The sequence below is a fragment of the Teleopsis dalmanni genome, chromosome 2, assembly GCF_002237135.1.
Source record: "Teleopsis dalmanni isolate 2A chromosome 2, ASM223713v2, whole genome shotgun sequence".
NCBI classification, from domain to species: domain Eukaryota; kingdom Metazoa; phylum Arthropoda; class Insecta; order Diptera; family Diopsidae; genus Teleopsis; species Teleopsis dalmanni.
This window is the reverse complement of record NC_051847.1, coordinates 88,465,786-88,486,096: the sequence shown is the minus strand read 5'-3', so window position 1 is coordinate 88,486,096 and position 20,311 is coordinate 88,465,786. Positions and strand designations below refer to the sequence as shown.

General features: G+C 31.1%; 1 protein-coding gene across 1 annotated transcript in view; it reads right to left on the bottom strand.

The window, feature by feature from the left end:
- Positions 1-6: 6 nt before the first annotated feature.
- Positions 7-20,311, bottom strand: part of LOC119675011 (PDZ and LIM domain protein Zasp-like) — a gene marked incomplete at its 3' end in the record, with an annotated part of 50,859 nt that continues 30,554 nt past the window's right edge. Inside the window, exons 8-11 of the mRNA XM_038086173.1 lie at positions 16,246-16,354; positions 10,111-10,383; positions 9,675-9,849; positions 7-2,255 (exon numbers count right to left, since the gene is read on the bottom strand). Coding sequence (XP_037942101.1) covers positions 7-2,255; positions 9,675-9,849; positions 10,111-10,383; positions 16,246-16,354 — 2,806 coding nt within the window. The remainder of the gene's footprint in view (positions 2,256-9,674; positions 9,850-10,110; positions 10,384-16,245; positions 16,355-20,311) is intronic.

The following is a 20,311-nucleotide window of genomic DNA, read 5'->3' as shown; positions in this document are numbered from 1 at the left end:
ATGAAGGCCAGATGAAACTGGTTTATTTTTGAGGTGACTAAGCGGGGACGGTGGTGGAAATAGAACATCTGAGTGCTCAAGCTCTTCAACTGTCTCTGCAATTAGTTCTTGCTCATCGAATCTTCCCGAGCTTAAAGCATGGCTCCCATAGTGCGTGGCGTAAGCAGATTGGGAAGCTTGAGTTGTATTTGAGGCATATGTAGTGGACAATTGTTGGACTGTGGAAGAGGAGTTTGTGGAAGAAGTTGCTTTGGTACAGGAAGATATTAAGGACTCTTTACATGTATTTGATTGTGTGCTGATTGGTTCGGTTTGTTGTAAGTTTTCTTCCAGTTTGTGCAAATAATTTAACCTCTTTTCATTACGTTCCTTTGCTTTACAATAATTCGCGTAGTCAAGGTCGGTTTCATTCTGGGATAAGGATATAATAGAGTTTCGTGGAGTACTTGGAGTTAAAGGTTCACGGGATGGTTGGAATGCTTGCATTGCCGCAAATGCTGAAGATTTGCGTTGACCTCTTTCCTGTTTATCTGTGGTATAGTATTGAACATTCTCGCCGTTATTGTAGTTTGGATCGCTTTCAAGGTCGTTGTCTAAAACCTGAAATTCATATTTTTTCTTTTCTTTTTTCTTTTCTTGCTCTTCAAACATATGAGTTGCATTTTCAGGATTTAAGGGAGTGTAGGAGCGCTGAGGAGCAATGCGTAGTGCATCGGACATAGTTAAATGTTCTTTGGGTGTAGGTAAATCAATGACGTGGATTGGCACATCTCGTTCAAATTGTCCTTCAAAAGATTTCTCGGGCGCTACTGTTAGGGCACTTAAAAAAGGTGATTTAGGTCGGTAATCTTCCCGCATGTATGGTTTTAAGTCAATAGGGGGTGGCATATATGGTTCAGTTTCTTCAGGCAGTGAAATTGGTTGAGGAACAGTTGGTGCTAAATTTATACTAAATTCAGGCGCGATGGAAATTGCATTCGTTAAATAAGAACCTTGCAAGGGAGATTCTTGCAAAATACTTGGTTCTGCTAGTTTGGGCGATGGGGGTCTTTCCTCAACTTTTGATATTGGGGGAGTTTTTGGTGGACTAACAGTATTTCCATGTGATTGATCATCTGTTTTAGTTTGAATTTCGAAGGAACAATCGCATGGCTTTGGACAGAGACATTCAGTTAGGTGAAAAGGCACTTCTGGAGCCGTTGTTAATGCACGAACCATAGGGTTAATCCATTGTTTGGGTGTGGGGTTTGGTATTTTAGTAGGGGGTATTTGACGAACGGGAGCTATTTCAATTTTGATTTCTGGTGTGGGTTGAAATATACGTTCACTCTCAAGTATTTGATTTCGATTTGATATCACTAATTCATCTTTTTCATTTTCAATAATTGTGGTACTATAATCTGCTGGCTCCATTTCTTCAACCTTTTGTAAATCTTCACGTAATGACTGAGATTCTAACTCTATTTTTTTCTGAACTTTTTCAATTGATTCATACTCTAAGATCGGTTCAAGCTCTTTTATCTCAGGTTCGTCAACAAATACAACATGCCTTGGAACTTGTGTGCTGGGTGGAGGAATAGGACTAGGTGTTACTTCTCTTACCAAATCGACCAGCTTATATGTGCTCAGTGGCGCAGCTAATGAAACAACACATTCCTGTGCACTACGACGGCCTGACATATGTTCCGAGGCTGTAAGACAACACTGCTTTTGTTGCATTGCTGCAACTTCCAAATCCATGTGATAATCTAATTCCGAACCTGATTGCTCATAGGCTTGCTGCATTTGATAAGCTTGAACTTGTGCAGCATACATACGTTGATATTCTTCTGATGTTGTAGTAGTCGTAGTACTTGTAGAAGTATAACTATCTGAGCTAGACTCAAGCTCATGCGTTTGTATTTGACTTGTTAACTGAGGTGCTGAACGACTTTGCCAATAGAGTTGTTGCTGTTGTTGTTGTTGTTGTTGTTGCGCTTCAGTTAGTTCAGTTTTCGATTCAGTCATTGAAGGTTGTGATTTCTCTCCAACAGAACCCGGTGGTACAGGAGGTGGTTGTTCTAAAGGTTTCGTAACTACATGTTGAGTTTCGGGTGGTGCTATATATAATGGAGCTGCAGTTGGTAAATTGTGGCTATCATCTTGTGGTGGGGGCCAAACTAAGTTCGTAAGAGTCTTGCGTTCAGCTAAGACTATTTCCTGCTCAATTTCACAGTACTCTTCTGCATATTGCGGTTGCAAGCTTTCTTGTATGTCTAAGGTGGATCGTAAGTAAATGTTGGACAGCAGATTTGGAGGTTTTACAGGAACAAGGAACAAATTTTTTTTATTGTATAAAGCACGCGTGTTTGAAAAAAGATTTGATGGGTTCATTTTTACATAGAGGGTGTACAACAACAGAATTTCAATGGAAGTGATGGAGGTTTTAGTTAATGTTTCATGGCGTTAGTTAGTCAGGTTAGATTTAACAGATATGTGACACAAAATGTGCAATTTGTTAATGCCATTTTTGTGTTGGTTTTTAATGTTTAAAAGTAAAGAGAAATAAAAACATTGTTGCATGTTAGTTTTGCTTCTATAAGCGAGGCAGCGATTAACAAAAATTAACAACTAAGCAAGTAAATTTTTAATATATTTTAATTAGAACAAATGTAAATGATAATTTCATATACGAGTCTGTAAGGTTCTGAAAAAGTAGTGCCTTGGAATGGAGGATGAAGTATTTGAATCTGAGTCTGAAGCTAAATGTGCTGTGATTATGTTACCGGACCCGATAAATAGAAAATCAAAGATTTCTTGCCAAATTATTAGTATAGTTCTTAAAATTTAATGCAGAATATACTATACTTAATTAATAATAAAGTATATTTAAAAAAGCCAATTGTGAGCACACCTTCCTACACTTCTATATGCAGTATTTTATAAAAGAAAAAATCATATTCTCAGTCTCATAGAAGATAAGTACAGTACATTAGAGCATGTTGGATATAACAAATTTCGAGACCATTTCACAACCCTATCAAGTATTAAGTAAATATTAATATAAAAAGATTTATTAGAATTAGAAAACAATGAATGAGTTGTCGTTGACCCCGATATTTCAATCGTCCTAAAGAATGGTTGAAAAGATGGTGTGGTCAAAATTACTTTGAAGAGTTTTGATATTTAATTAAGATCATGTATAGTTTAGGTTTATTAAACTTAAGTTATTAAAATTTCTTAAATTAATAAATAAAATCTATGCATGTCCACCAGCTGTTTTAATAAATGCAATGATGAAGTTAGTGGTTTGTATAGTATAAAACGGATAATTAAAGGATATTTGTTTAGAGGTTGAATTTTTATGCTGACAACACTGTTTATAGTGGCAATCAGATTAACAATTGACGATTAATTCGTTTTAAGTACGTTTGAATAAAATTTAACATGAATAGATTTTGATGGGATCTTGATAACCTAATGGGCTAGTGAAACCACGCTTGATTGGTTTGATTGGCGATAGAGGTATCTCTTATGCGCAAGAGTTGCTTAGATGGGTTAATAAAAGAGAATCATTGGACCATATTATTTAAAGCTATTGGTCAGAGCGTCACAATCAATAAATAGTATTTAAGGCTCATGAACAATTACTTTTTGTTGCTTAATTAATAGCTTAAATTGATCGTCATGATCGTGAGGGCTTACTTTTTATAGCGATATGTGATAGATTATATCATTTTATAAACCCAACTTGTTGGAGAAGTTTGAAGATAACATTCGTGGAATTTATAAAACGAATAACTTAGAAACTGTCTTTTCAGTTTGTCTTGAGTCAGTATATAACTTCACGTATGTATCAGGACTCACTCGACCATGAATAATATGCAAATATCTTTTCAAAACAGCTTTTTTAATGCACATTACTTCGACTTAAAGTGATTTTTTTACAATAGGAAACAAACGTTTTCAAAAAAAGTGCCCTCTACATATAAAGAATGGAATGTATTATTTTGACTCTCGGAGTAAACAGTGCCCCCACAAAAGATACTAGAAACACTTTTCAATCATAATCTTATAACCACTCTACTTTGTCACAATATGCATTTGTCTTTATGTATACTTCCGGTCTATATATATCTGAGTATATGTATACGACTATATAATGCAAAGGAACATACGAACTGAATAAGTGAATACTGAATAGTAAGTATATGGATAGCAATAACTATTATAGAAGGGTTTGAATAAAATGAAAAGACAGTAACAAAAATTTTAGTTTGTTGTTCTCTTTGCATTTCTATTCGAACCCTTCTAATTTTCAAATAAAAGTCGAAAGTGACGCGTTTAATGACGAGTTCTATTAAATTTCCTATTTATTTCGCAAATATGAATATTTTTTTAAAATATATTTGTAAAAAAGATGCACATATTTCTTCTTCTTCTAAGTAAATAAAAATTAAATTAAATTTAATTAAAATTTTACTTTAGTTAAGCAAATTTGATATTAATTAGAAAGCAATGAGTGTAGCGACACTACACCGCGTGACAAACAATAATTAAGTAAAGACATGCAAATCTCTAAGATCCTTAGAATTAGTAGTTACGATATTTAATAGAAAATATAAATTAAATCAGAACAAAGTGATGATCTGTATGCAGTGAGAGTGTATGGCTGCATACTGCCGTGTTAGCTTGTCTTAGTAAATAGTTTTTTTTGAAAATTAACCAAACAATACAATGAACTTATTGTTTTCTCCATCGCATATATCCGAAGGACATATAAGAGTTTATTGTGTAAATCAAATTAACAATTAAAATATGAATTCATCACGAAGATGAAAATTAGTAAGTATTTTTAAAAATTGTAATCATCGGTTCGCTTGAAAACCGAAACCGCTTGAAAGGATTCGCCACGTAACCACTTTAAAATTCTACAAACTGTCGTCCTTGTGAGTTTGCATGTTGGATTTCGTTTGCATGTGTGAAAATTGGATATCGTTTTGAATAAACATAGAATGGATGAATTTTAGTAAAGGTAACCTAAAAGAAGAATTCAGAAAAATATTTGCATTAATATATAATTTAATATTTACATTTGCTGGCAAAATAAATTTTAAAAAAAATAAGAGCATAAATTGTTTTTTAATGTACAAAAAATATTCACATCAAAAAAGATCTAATCCAAAATCATGAAGAGATTAAAAGCACTTATATTTACAGAATTCCGGATGTAGTGGAGAAGAGCTGTAAATATGCATTCGAAACTCTTGAAAATAAAACTAATTCAGCAAAAATACATTGTATCCTGTTCCTGTTTGGAAAACATTTCCTCAGGGTACTAATACTGTCTAATTCATCTTTTTTCCATTGTAAACTTCAACTTCATTCAGACGAAAATTTGTTGTGAAATTTAGGAGTGTATTTACATATTCATTGTATTAAGACAGAGCGAATGAAGCATACCCTTTGAAAGCATTGGGATTTAATAAATAATTGCGGTTTCGCGTGCTCTCAAATGGATATTTTCTTTTATATTTTTTTAATGAATATATTTTTAAATAAAAACTTATGAAAAAATGAGTTTTTTTTAGAAGATTTATGGAATTATAACTTATCTATAATGTAAATTTAGAGTTCGTATAAGAAAATTTATCTTCATAAATATGAACTTTTATATACAAACAAACTTCCACAACTCAAACTTCTATAACTCGAATTAAATAAAGTGCAACAGGGTTCAGAGAACAATCAACATACAATCACAAAAAAAAATCTTTAACTCGAAGTTTCCATAAGTCGAACTATAAAAACTTATAATATAAACTCCATCTAGTGTAAATTAGTATACATTTGCTATATTAAATAGATTAACCAAGGTTGGATTAACTTTACTTAACACCTTAAAGTAGAATATCTTAATCTGACCTGGATAAAAAATTTTTTATAAAACCATTATATGAAGGAAGAAAACAGTGCTATGGAATTTAAATCTTTGAGTTCTACAGCAACTATGAGACAAGACAGTTAATCAGGACTAGCTTACTTAATGGTTGAGAAGCAATTAGCAAATTGGTGCCTACTTAAGTAAACAAACTTTAAGCACATAAAAATATAGTTCTTAGAACGTTGGTGAAAGCGCGTTCTAAAGTGTTAAGAAACGTTTCAGTTGATATGAAAACTAAAAGTGTTAAGAAATATATATGGAATAAAGCTGTCAAACTCTTCGATATTTTGGAAATTTTCCAGAATGGAGATTAAACTTATTAAAAACTGCCAAAACTTTTATCAAGAGAACGAGATAAACTGGATTTTAAAGTCTGAAATCAAAAAATTTACTCTTATTTAAAAGTTAGAAGAATTCAAATAGAAATGAAAAGACAACAACAAAAATTTTAGTTAATTTATTAAAGTACTCTTCATCAGCTGTACAAACTTAGCAGCCTTAGCTACTTGTGGCATATGATTAGTCATCGCTTCTAATTTGACAGGCACAAGTTCTAAGCCTTACACTTGCAGTCCAAAAAAATTATATTCGTACTATAAACTAATTAAAAGATTCAAATATTTCTTACGACCACTGATGATGAGTTCTTAGCAAGACTCGAAACAGCGTTATATGATCAGTCAAATTTCAATAAATTAATCAAAATTTTTGTTGTTGTTCCTTCATTACTGTTCGAATCCTTCTTAATTTAATTTAATTATTGGACACCAGGTCTCATGTATTCTATATCTTAAGCCGATTTTTTACAGCATGAAAAGAGAGTGGAAGATTCTATACAAACTAACTACTTCCATACTTAAAACACATACAATATAGTACTTTAATAAGTCTTAAATAGCAATCCACAGATACTTTATTTTGCTTTATCGCATTTCGCGTAAATAAATATACATAAAAGAGTAAATTGAGTTTTCCTTTCCTTAAACGACAGAGAGTAGTTTTGGTTTCGCTGAAATGGGTATGAACGTTTTTTTAAGCAAATTGTAATAATTGATATACAAATATTAAATGAAAATTCAGTGAACATGAAAATAATCGAAAATACTGAATATTTTCCCCCAACTCACGCAGTACGGACTGCCTTTTGTTAATATTTTTTTGTCATTATTTATCAGTCGACAGGAAATAAAAAGAACTCGTGCGGTTTGTTTCATCAGGATTGCGAATGTATTTTTTGAATCAAGTAAAGTATATGAATGCACAATTTCATATTTATTGAATTAATTTTCACTCACTGAAGGATCAGGACAATAAAAAAAATACTCATATATAAAGAGATATTTACTCAATTGTTGCAAATAAGCAAGTAGAAAAATATATTTTAATTTATTAATAAATGAAATGATATGAAGCTTTAATGGATACATCTTTACTTAAGTGTTCGTTATGGAAATTAAATATAATTACAAATTGAATTAATAAAGACTTCATTTCAGTTAAAAATTAAAATGGAAGTTGGATGAAGATTATGATAAATACACTCTTCACTTTTGTACTGAGTTGAGCTACTCATTTATCGTAGCTTTAGTAGCTTTTATAAGTGCATCAATTTCATTTCATTATTTTGGTTGTAGAAGCTTTTGTAATTATAGTTAAGGGATTGTTTAAATACATAGTAAATTAGTAATTATGACAACTATATATCTCACGTTCCTTACAAACAAACTTTCAACAAGAAATTTTCTTCATCTCTATTGTATTTCTAAGCACTTCATAAACACTATCACTTCACAATCACAAGCCGTTAGTGTTAATCCAATTCAAACGTAAAATACAAACGTAAATAATAAAATGGAAGAATAGAAAGAATATATAAGCAAGCCATCAAGCCAACTTTGATATCGCTTTTAGTAATTTTGCTAAAGTTGCCCTTGAGGAACTACCACAAATTCAAAACGCCACCCTTAGAAAGTTATTCCATATTTGCTGATATGTCAGAAACTCTGATTTTTGTAAAGATCCCTCTATTGAAACTATCAACAAATATATAAAAGTAAGATCACCTAAATTATTTAGGAAAAGATATGGTCACTTCAACAGTTCATTAAAGCTTCGGTTAGAAGTATTTAAGCAACGGCCGCAAGATTTGTTGATATCCCTTCTCTAATATTTTCAACAAATTGTGGTGCTACAATAGAATTGCTGCAGATTATTGGGTTTTCCAGTATCGACAAAACGACTGCTGTCAACCTAAAATACATAATAATTTACCAAATATTTGAAAACTATTACAAAATTCGCCAATGAAGAGAAACGTTGTTTTTACGAATATAAACAACAGAAGTGCTAGTTAACAACATTAAAAAAATTTTGAAAATATTATGATTAACCTTTACTTTTAAGACCTTTATAAGTTTGTAATGAAATTTATTAATAAACAAAGTTATTGTTTATTTAGCCCAAAACATTACTTTCACATAAATATTTTATATGTTGAGAGTGCCATGTAACAGCACTAATAAAGCATAGAAATATCTAAAAAAACCTTTATACAAACTTTAACAAAATTAGACAATACAAATATTATGGTGTGCTCACAATTCTGCATTAAACCACAATTTTTAATGATTTCATAAATATTTTTCTGTTATCGTTTAAATGTGATTGAAGGTTTAATTTGGTTTGCTATAGCAAAACGTTATTTGTGCTATAAATAATTGTTAAAAAATTATCTGAAACAACGCTGAGCGAGTTTTTTTTTTTTTAAATGCCTACGTTATGTCTTCGCAGTAATAAATTTAAACAGTTTTAGTAAAACTTGCAGCTGAGAAAAGTTTTTGATAAAAAACGCCAAACCGCGCTTAAAAGCCTTTAACTATACTAGCTTTTGGTCTAGGCTTTTACCTCGATTGTAGTTGTTATAGTTGCCGATGCTGTTATTGTTGTAATGAGAAGAATTGTACGAAGGCAAAGTGGAGTACTTATTGGGTCCGGGGGACTTTCTGAATTGTTGTGTATAATTTTTGTTGCTGTAATTGTTGTACGAATGTACACTGCGACCTACAAATTGCATTTTAATTGTTTCATTTGTTCTTGGCGTACATATTTTTTATATATATTTTTATATATTTTTTTATATTTTTTGTGCTTAATCACGTACATAAAAACTATTATTGTTGTGTTGTGTGTTGTATGTATAAATTTGTTTTGGGTTTAGCATTTATACAATTTGCATAAAACATACAATTTACACGGAATAAAAGTATTTATGTTGGACAAATGGTGAACGCAAATATTGTTCGCTTTTATTATAAATTTTGTTGCATACACTTAGGCTGGTTAGTAATATGAAGCATTGCCGGAATTGAGTTTTTGTTTTTGTAATCGAAAAAGTTTTTAGTAAATTTTGCTTGCAACAAAAATTTGCTTCGTTTTCTTTTTTGTTAAAATTTAAAAACTTAAATTTATTTCAAATATTTATACATAAATATATTGTAATTTATATACACATATGTATAAAAACATGTGGTAAATAATTATAAAAGTTATATAGTATATATTGAATATTGCATGTAAAAGTAGCAGTTTTACGCAAACAATAAAATTATTTAATATCACTGCTGCTACTTTCAATGCATCAATTAAAACACTAATAAGTATAAATATATATCACTATTCTCTTGTATTTTGTTAATAATGGATATACGTTAAACCCAATCACTTTCAATTAAGTAATCATCGTCATCCTTACCTTGTTGTCCAACATTGGATCTAGGCAAAGTAGCATAAGGATTGCTAGCGGGTTTTGGTGCCTGTTGTTGCGGTGGTGAAGCCCATTGTTGGGGTTGGGGTGGATAAGAGATTGGAGACTTTGGTGCAGCTGATGGTGGGGCAGCACCGAATGGACGTGCATAACCTTGATTAACCTTTAATTCAAAAAACAAAAGAAAAAACACAATACAATAAAATCTATTTCGCATTTCAAGTTATGCATTGGCTAAAATGTCTATAAACATTTGTTTGCTATTCGCAAATGTTTATAAACATTTGAGCAATAGTTTTTTTGTTATTATTAGTTAACAACAAATTGACATATTCAACAACAACATGCTGTGCTTGGACTCAGTTTATTTTGTTCGTACTTGCTATCAATTGCATTGAAGCTTTTGGCCTGATCTTGAACTTACCTTATAGTTGATGCTTCCACCCTTACCAGGCGGCACTACACTACGAATCACATTCCCAGTCAGTGTGACATATTCGAATGGTTGATCACCTGATGCAGAAAACGACGGCTGAGCTATATTCGCGGCATTGGTATTGATCTGCCCGTAAATCGATTGATCATTATTCTCAAAAGTCGCTGCCATATTCGCTGTGGTGTTGTCTTGTTTAATAATTTCCGCAAGCGGTGCTTGAGCTACTGTATTTGCTGCTGATGTTGCTAAAGGATTTGCAACCTGACATGGATTAAATTTCAATTGATTAGCAAGCGCTGCTGACACTGCAGCAACATTCGTTGTTGATGACGCGGGTGTATGTGTGGTTGTGTATGGCTTGGCGGTGCCGTTAAACAAGTTATTGTCGTTGTTATTCAAAATATTTGTGTGATTAATGTTATTCTTGTTGTTGTTTTGTGTTGCTGTTGAATTAATACTATTATTACTATTATTAATATGGTTGTTATTGTTATTTGTGTTTGCTTGTGACAACAATTTATTGGAATACTCTTTCAAAAATTTATTATACACCGTATTTGTGGGTGCATGTAAGCCAGCAACATTCTTGTTGTATGTATTCATGTCGTTCTCGTTTTGCTGCAACATTTTACTGTTGCCATTGTGGTCATGAATTTTGTTTGCGCTTATATACAAATTGGCTTCATTTTGATCCATTGGCATTGGTGGAGGCGGTGGGGGTAATGAGGCAATGTAATTGTCAGGTGTAGGGGACGACATTGACGAGGTAAGTGAAGAAGCCGACGAAAGCGATGACAGACTGCTGTGTGTATGTGTGTGATTATTTTGATTGTTGGCATAGAATTGGCTATCATTTTCAAATTGTTGTAATTGTGTTGGTGAGGGTGGTGGGGGTAGAGAATAATCGGCGATATCCTCTTGCTGTTGCGTGGGCGATTTTGAGTTAGTAATTGCATTATGTTAGGAGGCAAACGCAGGGCGCATTCAAAAACATTAGCGAGTGCATTAAAAAAAAATTAAATTAAATTAATTAAATAAATAAAAATATAATTTGCTAAATTAATAGTAATTAATATTTAAAAAAAAATTGCTGTAAATACTGTGTTGTGATAATTATTTGAACAAATAATTATTTGTGATAATTATTTGGCAGTGTTAATATTGTTTTGATTCCATTTTATTATAAAATTTTTTTTTTTTTTTAGTACAAAAAGAATTAATTTTTTTTATTTTTAGTAGAAAAAAAATTTGTTTTCGGCATCAGTTTTTTTTTTTTAGAAATTATAGTATTAGACATTAACATCTGTTTTTCGCAAATCATCATCATCAGAAATATTATTGAAATGAATAAGTACAGTCCTATAAAGTACAAACAAACTCCATAGTCTTAATTGACATCCACTAAACCTGCCAAAATTGAATCTGCAACCCACTTCGTTTTTAAAGCTTTATGTTTTTAGCAATAAAGGGTTAAGTTATGGTTAATAAAAACAAATGGTAAATATTCTTTCAGCAAACTTGCTACGAATATGTAAATATACATTTTCGCATTATGTATCGCCTTCAAAATCTCCTCCTTCAAGTATTTTTCATATATTTCATAAAACTTTCATAAAAAAGAAGCCGTCTAGAATAATATTAGAATGATAGAATGATCAAACTGCAGCAAACTTTCTTTAAACAAAAAAATATATATTTTTTTTTTGAATAACCTCTCATAAATGCCACGTTTTCATTATTCAAAAACCGGCATTCTGAATTGTTCTTCATATAAAATACCACTTCTTCACTTTAAGCAATGGAATACATACAAATTTGTTACCAGAGGCGGAGACTCGCTTAAGGGAGGAGAGACTTTTTGAAGCATTTTATGATTTTTTTAAACTTCAAATGAAAGCATGAATCAAATCTCCTAAATTAAGTATAAAACTGTCCCAAGTGTTTTGATATTCTAAAATGAATCATCTTCAAGACGTTCAATGTTAGCGTCTATATAACCCTGCTAGGGTTGAATTACAAAAGCTCCACTTTTATATACCACAACTTATCACTGTTGATGAATTTAACATATGCCATAATCTCCAAGACTAAATGGCTTGCAGATCAATTATTTCAGAATATATAGGAGATTGAAGAGATACTAATTTAAGTTGAGATATAATATGTACTGTGTTCTTCGTAGATTTAGAAACTTTATAATAATTATATATATATATTATATACATATATATATATATATATATTGAAATTGTTTAGGGACTTGAAATTCAAACTATACGGATATAGATCAAAGTCGAAAAAATTGTTCAGTATGACGAACTTTATACAAATCCAAACGAAATAGCTGATCCCAATTATAAAGAACCTCTATTTGATATATAAAATATGTTATCCGATGGGCATATTTACCTAGTTGTTTTGAAATTGACGTTTTTGTCACTGAAACTTTTTGTATTTACTATTATTTTTAATCTTTTTTATAACTAAAGAAAAAGGATTTATTGGCAATTTACGGGAAATCTGCCATAAACTCACCCATATACGTAACTTTAGCTTGAACCATAGGTATACTTTACTCTATTTACAACAGAAAGACTGTGTACTTCTATCTGAAGCAAAATATGGCTTCTCTTTTTTCTTAATTTTTTTATAATTATGTTTGCTGGATAACGCAATAAATTATTTTTAAATTTTTGTTCATATTAATCTTTTAATGAAATATAAGTATAAAATAGGTGTAAGAGAAAACGATTATCAGGGCTAGGTATGCAGTTACAGTTCTTCCGGTCGCAGTGAAATCTTATGCTCACGTCATCGTCATATGTGAGCTGTTTATGGTCAGCTTGAGCAACTTAGAAAGCCAAATGGTAATTAATTTATATGAATCACAAGCTCACAACTAACGAGAGAAAGAGAGGGAGAGAGATAGAGCGAGGACGAATTATTGTGTTTGCATCGACCTAATCGGTTTATTGATTTACTATAAGCGGGCTTGCTAATCTGAGAAAAATTTTTCCAACTTCTATATGGGACCGTTTCGTTTGCTCTTCTTATGGGTTATGCGCCCTCTCAATGATCTAATATTATTCATAGTAGGAGTTGGAGTTGTGGTTATATCTACATTTCTAATATATGAAAAAGCAATTGATTGATTTTATAATTCAATAAATTATAATTCATAAGACATAAATTTGTTTTACCATTATTATTATGCGCGACAAATTTAAAAATTATTTATATATATATATATATATATATATATATATATATAATCTAATTATAGGTGAACAATTTACAAAAAAAATAGGAAATTTCCAACTATGCCAGCAGAGTTAATGTTATAGGTCAAGGTCAATATATTTATTTATAGGATTACAAAACAAAAATTTATTGCTGGTATCAATTTTATTAAGAAATTAAAATTTATTTTTAAAAAATTTGTTAAGAGTATTCCAAGAATTGTTTAAAAAAAGGATTTTTTTTAAAAGTTTTTTTTTTCCGAAAGTTATTATATAATTCTTCGTCAGTGTTTGTAGAATATACTTCAAACTTTTTTTTTAGGTTATAGAATATTGGTTCGTTTAAGGATATTTCGAGTTCTCTTAATGTTTTCCGTTTTTCAATTCAAATTCATAATAAAATTTCACTTTTCGAATATTTTTATTTTCTTGCGACTATTTCATTGTTTTTTTTTGTTTTTTTCTTTGTCAGAACACTTAATATATTATTAATTATTTTTATATATAAATTAAGTCACAATTCGCTTTAGTGTCCGCTATGACGGACACCATCCGAACACGTTAAATTCAGACTAACCGAAAAATCGCAAAAATTTGGATTTAGCAAAAAAGGTTTTATTTGCCCGAAAAGTGCAACGTAAGTATTTTTGTAGTGCGACTGCAAAGATGCAGTTTTTTATGTGAGTAATTGCATAGTTTAGTATTTTTATTTTCCCATATGTATTTATTTATTTCAAATAGTAAAAAATAAATACTTAAAAATACAATTTAATACAACTAAAAAACATAAAAAATTTGCACGATTGCAAAGAAATGGAATACGAGTCCACAATGAGACATCATTTTTTATGCTATTAAAAAGCAAAGTCGCGTAATTCATGGGTGTAGTTAGGGGGAGCGTAGAGGGTGTCCACCTTAAAGTGTGCCGAAAGTTATATTTTATGGCAAAAAGAAATCTCATGGTTTAATGAAACAAGCTTCCTGAGATGTGATAGATCGATTACAATAATTGGCGAACAGTTGTTGTTGTGATTATAGCCTGTGTGTGAAGAAAACGAATTATTTAGGAATATGAATGGATAAGTGATTGAGTGAGATTTAAATTGAGGTAAACCACCATTAAGATAACAAGCCACTACTGTGGGTTGGTTAAGAAAATCGTTTGCACTCAAGTTTTTTACATTCATTTGTGTAGAATTTGGCGGACAGACGATATTGCCTTTTTGATAACTAATTAGTTTTTCAATAAACTATATAATAAAAGGTACGAATTTCTATATTTATATTTCTCATCAGTTTTTATCAACAAAAATTCTTTAAATTAAGCCTCCTCCTCTCCACTTTTTGACTACACCTATGGCGTACATTTCAATATATTTACAATTGCAGATAGCAACGGATTTCAAGGAGCGACTAATGATCGAGATACAGTGGATTTAGTATTGCGCCCCGATATTGATCGTACCAAACAACACTGCTTATGTTGATCTGAGCAATTGGCATAATACAAAATCTTTTCATTACACAAAATTCTTGCAGTTCGAACTACTTTTTTAAAAATATTGGCAAAAATATCTCTCTTGTACATAAACAAATTTATTTTTGTAATAAAATAAAATGTGCCAACAAAATAAGAAAATAATCGAAAATAAACTTTTTCACACTATTTTTACATTAGACACAATGTTTACAGCAAATTTCTTAGCAGCTATTTTGACACGAGCAACATTTACAAAATGTTGCTGGCGTCATTAGTGGCTAAACATTTTGTTTACTCCAAATATCAAAGACAAAATTATTAAATGTAAAAGCATAATTAATTACTATAAATTTTTAATATAATAACAACCAGGTTTTTAAATATTTTTTTAAAATGTTTCTTTAAATATTATTTAAAAATTTTTTTAATATATATAAGTATTTTTTAAATTTTTTTAAATATTATTTAAATATTTTTTTGAGTATTCTTAAAATATTTTCAAATTTTTTTAAATATTTTTTTTAAATATTTTTAAAATATTTTTTAAATATATTTTTAAATATATTTTTTAAATTTTTAGAAACATGCTTTAAAATATTTTTTTAATATTTTTTTAAATATTTTTTTAAATATTCTTTTATATATTTCTTAAAAATATTTGTAAAATTATAAAAAAAAATTTTTTTATATGCATTTTTAACATATTTTCATATAGCATAAATGGCTTTAAGCAACATGTGAGCCATGGCTTGCAGTATTTTAAGCGCATTCAACTGTAATATTAACAAAAAAAAAAACAAAAACAACATAGCAACAAAATACAAATTATTTGTATAAACAAACACACAATTAAATAAAATACACACACACATATGGAAAAATGCTTACACAAAGCAAAGACACTTTACAGCCAAAGCCCTTATTTAAAACGTATTTATTGCATTTTCTGTGCTGCTATTCTTTCTGTTCTTTCTGTAAACATTTCTGCATTGCCTTGCATGTTGCAGCAACAAATATTATCGTTTCATTTCAAAAAGCAATTTTTTCTCGTAAATTTTAATAATATTTTTATTGCACAAAAATCTACTAAAAAGCCACGTTTTCAAAATGTTTATCAAAGCCAGCCTTCGTTCATTATTCATTATTCATTTTCTGTTTTTTGTTTTTCTGTTTTACTGTTTTCCCCTTTGTTTCTTATTTAAATACGAGCTTCAGGTGTTCATTTTGATATAAAATGAATTCATTTCGGAATATCTTTTGCCAGTGTTAACAAATTCGTTTGCATTGGTATGCGTGTGCACTTTTGCTTGTGTTAGTGTGTGTTTGCTCGGTTGGTATTATACAATATTCTGTTAGTATAAAATATTCCATTCATATTGGGTTAAGTGTACAAAGTTTACTTACCGGTGCTGGAGCTGGTGCCGGAGTTGGAGTTGAGCTGCCATTGGACACACCATTGAATCCATGTGCGTTCAGAGCAGATGAAATGGTGGTGGCACTCAGTTTGGTGTTGCTGCAAATATGTGAAGTTGATTTAATAAAATTAAAAATTTTCGTTTGAGAAAATTAAAGAATAACACAAAATACTAAATAAACTAAATCTAACACTGCTCTTGTTGCATTTCATAACGAATTGCACAGGATAACTCAATTTAAACTCATTGGCTGAAATTCGCCAGTGAGCGACCTATGGGTCTATCCATAGGTTCTTAGCAATATCAGGTAGACTTAAACCTTTATGTATGTAGAACCTGAACTGGACATTTTAATAAGTTTAAGAAGTGCTTAAAGTTCCTTCCTAAAATAAAGCCACCAAGAATTTTGAAAGACTTCTTAAACCGTCTTTTTAGACAAACGTCGGTGGGATTTGAACGCAGATTTGTGATCTCTAGTTATAATCTACATGAACCGTACTGTGCGTACTTAAGTAGTGACAGATAGAAACTGATAAATATTTTATACAAAAAATAGAAGAGATAGCTAAGTTTAATATAGTTGACAGTAAGCAATACATAGACCGAGACCGATTGTTCCGTAGTGATATCAGACAAAGTTAGGTCTCCATATATAATGGAATCAGTAGTAGATATTTTTGTGAATTTTAGAAATACTTAAAAGTCACAAAAAAAGCACCAAACATTTTTGTACCAAAATGATCTGATAAAGAACCAAAAGAAAGAGCCATCAATCATTTTTTCAAGAATTCTTAAAGTGTGTTTTTAGACCAGATCTTTAGATGATTTAAGCCCAGATTTATATTGCATGCTATGCTTTTTTAAATGGCGGCATAGCTTTTTCTTCTGTCCAAATAGTGCATATGTGAATTGTTGTCAAAATCATTTTGACAGTTTAGAGTAGGAAGGTGAAGTGAAGGAAGGTCGAAACCTATTGTATTAGCTAGGTATACTGTTTGGATCCCACAATCGTGTAATTTTCGACATAAGGTTGAGCAAATCAGTCTCAGTCAGGTTGAGCAAATCAGTCTCAGTCAGCCTTAGATATATTAACGACTGTAAGTATTTAATTAATTTTAATGCTACATATATAACTGAATCAGTTGAAGCATGGGGTGCCGAGAAGCTTAGGTTTGAATATGGATAACCCCGGCAGTAATACAACAGATATTCTGATGTCTCCTCATTGAGCGTCAGAAAATACGATCTACAAGATTTTCGACGAAGTAGCGCATAAGTACCCTTTTATTAACAAATAAATAAAATAGATATTTCTTGCAAGATTTATGTTTGAGACTTATAAAGAAAGTATATAATTTCTCTTGGCCCCTACAGCTCTTGCACCTTGTTATCAACACTGTTTATGCATCACACGAGTACTTTTAAAAAAATTATTTTTGATGAAACTTTCATTTCACTTAAAATCCATTTTGCCTTCATTATTTATATTCTTATAGTCATTTCGATAGGTAGGTAGATAACCTGGAGCTGGATAAGAGTGTGGACATTAATACAATAGATGTTAGGATGTCAAACATCGTGGAGCGGCAGAAAAATCTACAAAACTTTTGACATTGCGTGCCCAGCATAGCTTCATATTATCTCATTTTCCAGTGTTCTGTATTGATACTTCAAGCTGTTATAAATTAGGCAATGGCAAGCTCGACATATTATTGGTGTCTCAGAATAAATTAACATACTTCTAGTGGGATGCTCATCAAAATTTCCATTATGTGTATAGTTTTGACATCACATCATCAAATAATTGTTTGTTTTAATCTCTAGACTGGAGTCTCACTAACACAATATTGATCGCAATGAAAAGAACGAACGATGGTAAGAATATTTCTCAGTTTTTCATAATTAAAATGTTTCCAATCATGAGCATAAAACGCCGAATACTTTTTATCCAACCTATCATATGATTTGAAATCATTATAAAAAAAAAAAAATTTAGTTACATGTTAATAAAATTTCACGTCAACACATTCACACTCCAACTGCAATTTTAATTTCAACTATCATCGACATAATCATCATCCTCATAATCATTACATACAGTAACATTATGGCCACCATCATCAGCCAATGTAATTGCCAATTACAAATATTAAAATTAAATTTTTTTTGCCAATTGCAAATGCAAATAAGCGGCTATAAGTCAAAATATTTATGTGCGTGTAAGTTTATTGCATCGCCTCTTCTGCATTGCCAATCAACCTTTCTTTGTTTGCATGTAAACAAATGTTGCCATTCCACTTTGTCAACCTTAACGCACATTTGCAGAGGCAATGAGGCGTGCAGCTTTGTTGCCAACGCCGCGGCCGTGACGAGGCATGTAAATAACAGCATTGACATATCATGACAACAGCAGCGGTGGCGCAGCGGTGGCGCAGCATATTGACGCTCTCAATGGAAATAATTAAATAAAATCGAATTTTTATTTCAACTGCCAATATTTATTGAAAAACACCATAAATTATATAAATTACTCCTTCGAAAATGCCTCTCATTTGATTTATTAAAACAATATGTGTAATAAATTGTCGATAAAGCCCGAAATGTTTTAAAAATTAAATTAATTAATTTGATTCAAGCAATTGCAAGAATTACTGTTGCATCAATGCCTCATGTAAAATGGACAAATTGCGAGACAAACGCATAATTACATCTCACCGAAGGAGCAAAAATAATTGTCAATAATTAATGCAATATACATACTTAATGGGTACAATACTACAATAATTGAGTATTTAATTTTATACTGAAATATGTGTGGACTAAGAACAAGTTTTGACATCTATTTTGTAGAACACTTGAGTTAACTGCTATTGAACTGGTTGATACCAACAGCAAGCATAGATTACCAGACTTATCACATAGATAAGATCATTGTCTTGTCACCATTGCAAGGTCTTGTTGATTATCTAACTTATTGTGAAATAGTCTTTGTTATTAACTGCGTATATACTTAGAGAGTGAGGTGTTTAGTTGGTGAGAGGATTCCATCACTTCATTCATCATCTTTTTGTAACTACGACCCCGCCCTGTTTCACTTTCTTGTCATCAGAAAAATTTGCAGTGATCCTATTAAGAACTACTTATGTTCTTAAGACTGAGTTCTCTAGTTGCCAAGACGATTTCATTATTCAATTCATTGTCTAATCACTATTGTGATGTCTTACTGATTTTCTGTCTTATTGTCAAAAAATATTTGCTGCAGTGCTATTAACTACGTATGTACTTAGAGAGTGAGGCAACTAATTGTAAAGAGGATTCCATCATCCCATTCATCATCTCATCCCATTTTTGAGACCTTACAGTTTATCTGCTGCATTATTAGAAAATTTTTAAAGTAACCCTATTGAAAGTTATTTATGCCTCCTAAAGGTGGGGGATTGCTTGTATTGTTTCAATATCCTACTTTAAAACACTATCAATCTATTCAAAAAATATTTACTGCAGTCCGATAGACTACATATATACTTTGGGAGTAAGGTGGTTACATCTCACCCGGCTTCATGACCTTCCCCCCGACGTCTCTACTCTTCTCACTCTTTCAGAAGACCTTGTTCTAGCTTTGCGATATAAGCCCCCCCAACACCTAACACACTACTTCGATGAAGTGGACCATAACCTCTCTACTATCCCCTTATATAACCGCGGCTTTCGTGACCCTAGTCACAAAGTATACTGTTGATTCAACCCCCGCTAGTTAGCCGTAACCCCTTCCCCTTCTATATCGTCCTTTCTACCTAGTTCATGCCCTTACTTTCTGATTTAGAAGAGCCTAGTTCACTAGGTATTAAATCTTTTCTCTCTATTAAATCTCTCTCCCATGATTACTGGAATGAAGTTTCCACATTGCTGTGGAAATCTTCTCCTTTTATTCCTAAGAGGTGGTTTACTTCAGAAGAGGGTTCCATCATTCATCGTTTTTTCATAATTGTGAATTCTTACTGTCTCTGTGTTTTATTATCAAAAAACGTTTGCTGATGTCATATTGAGAATCAGGT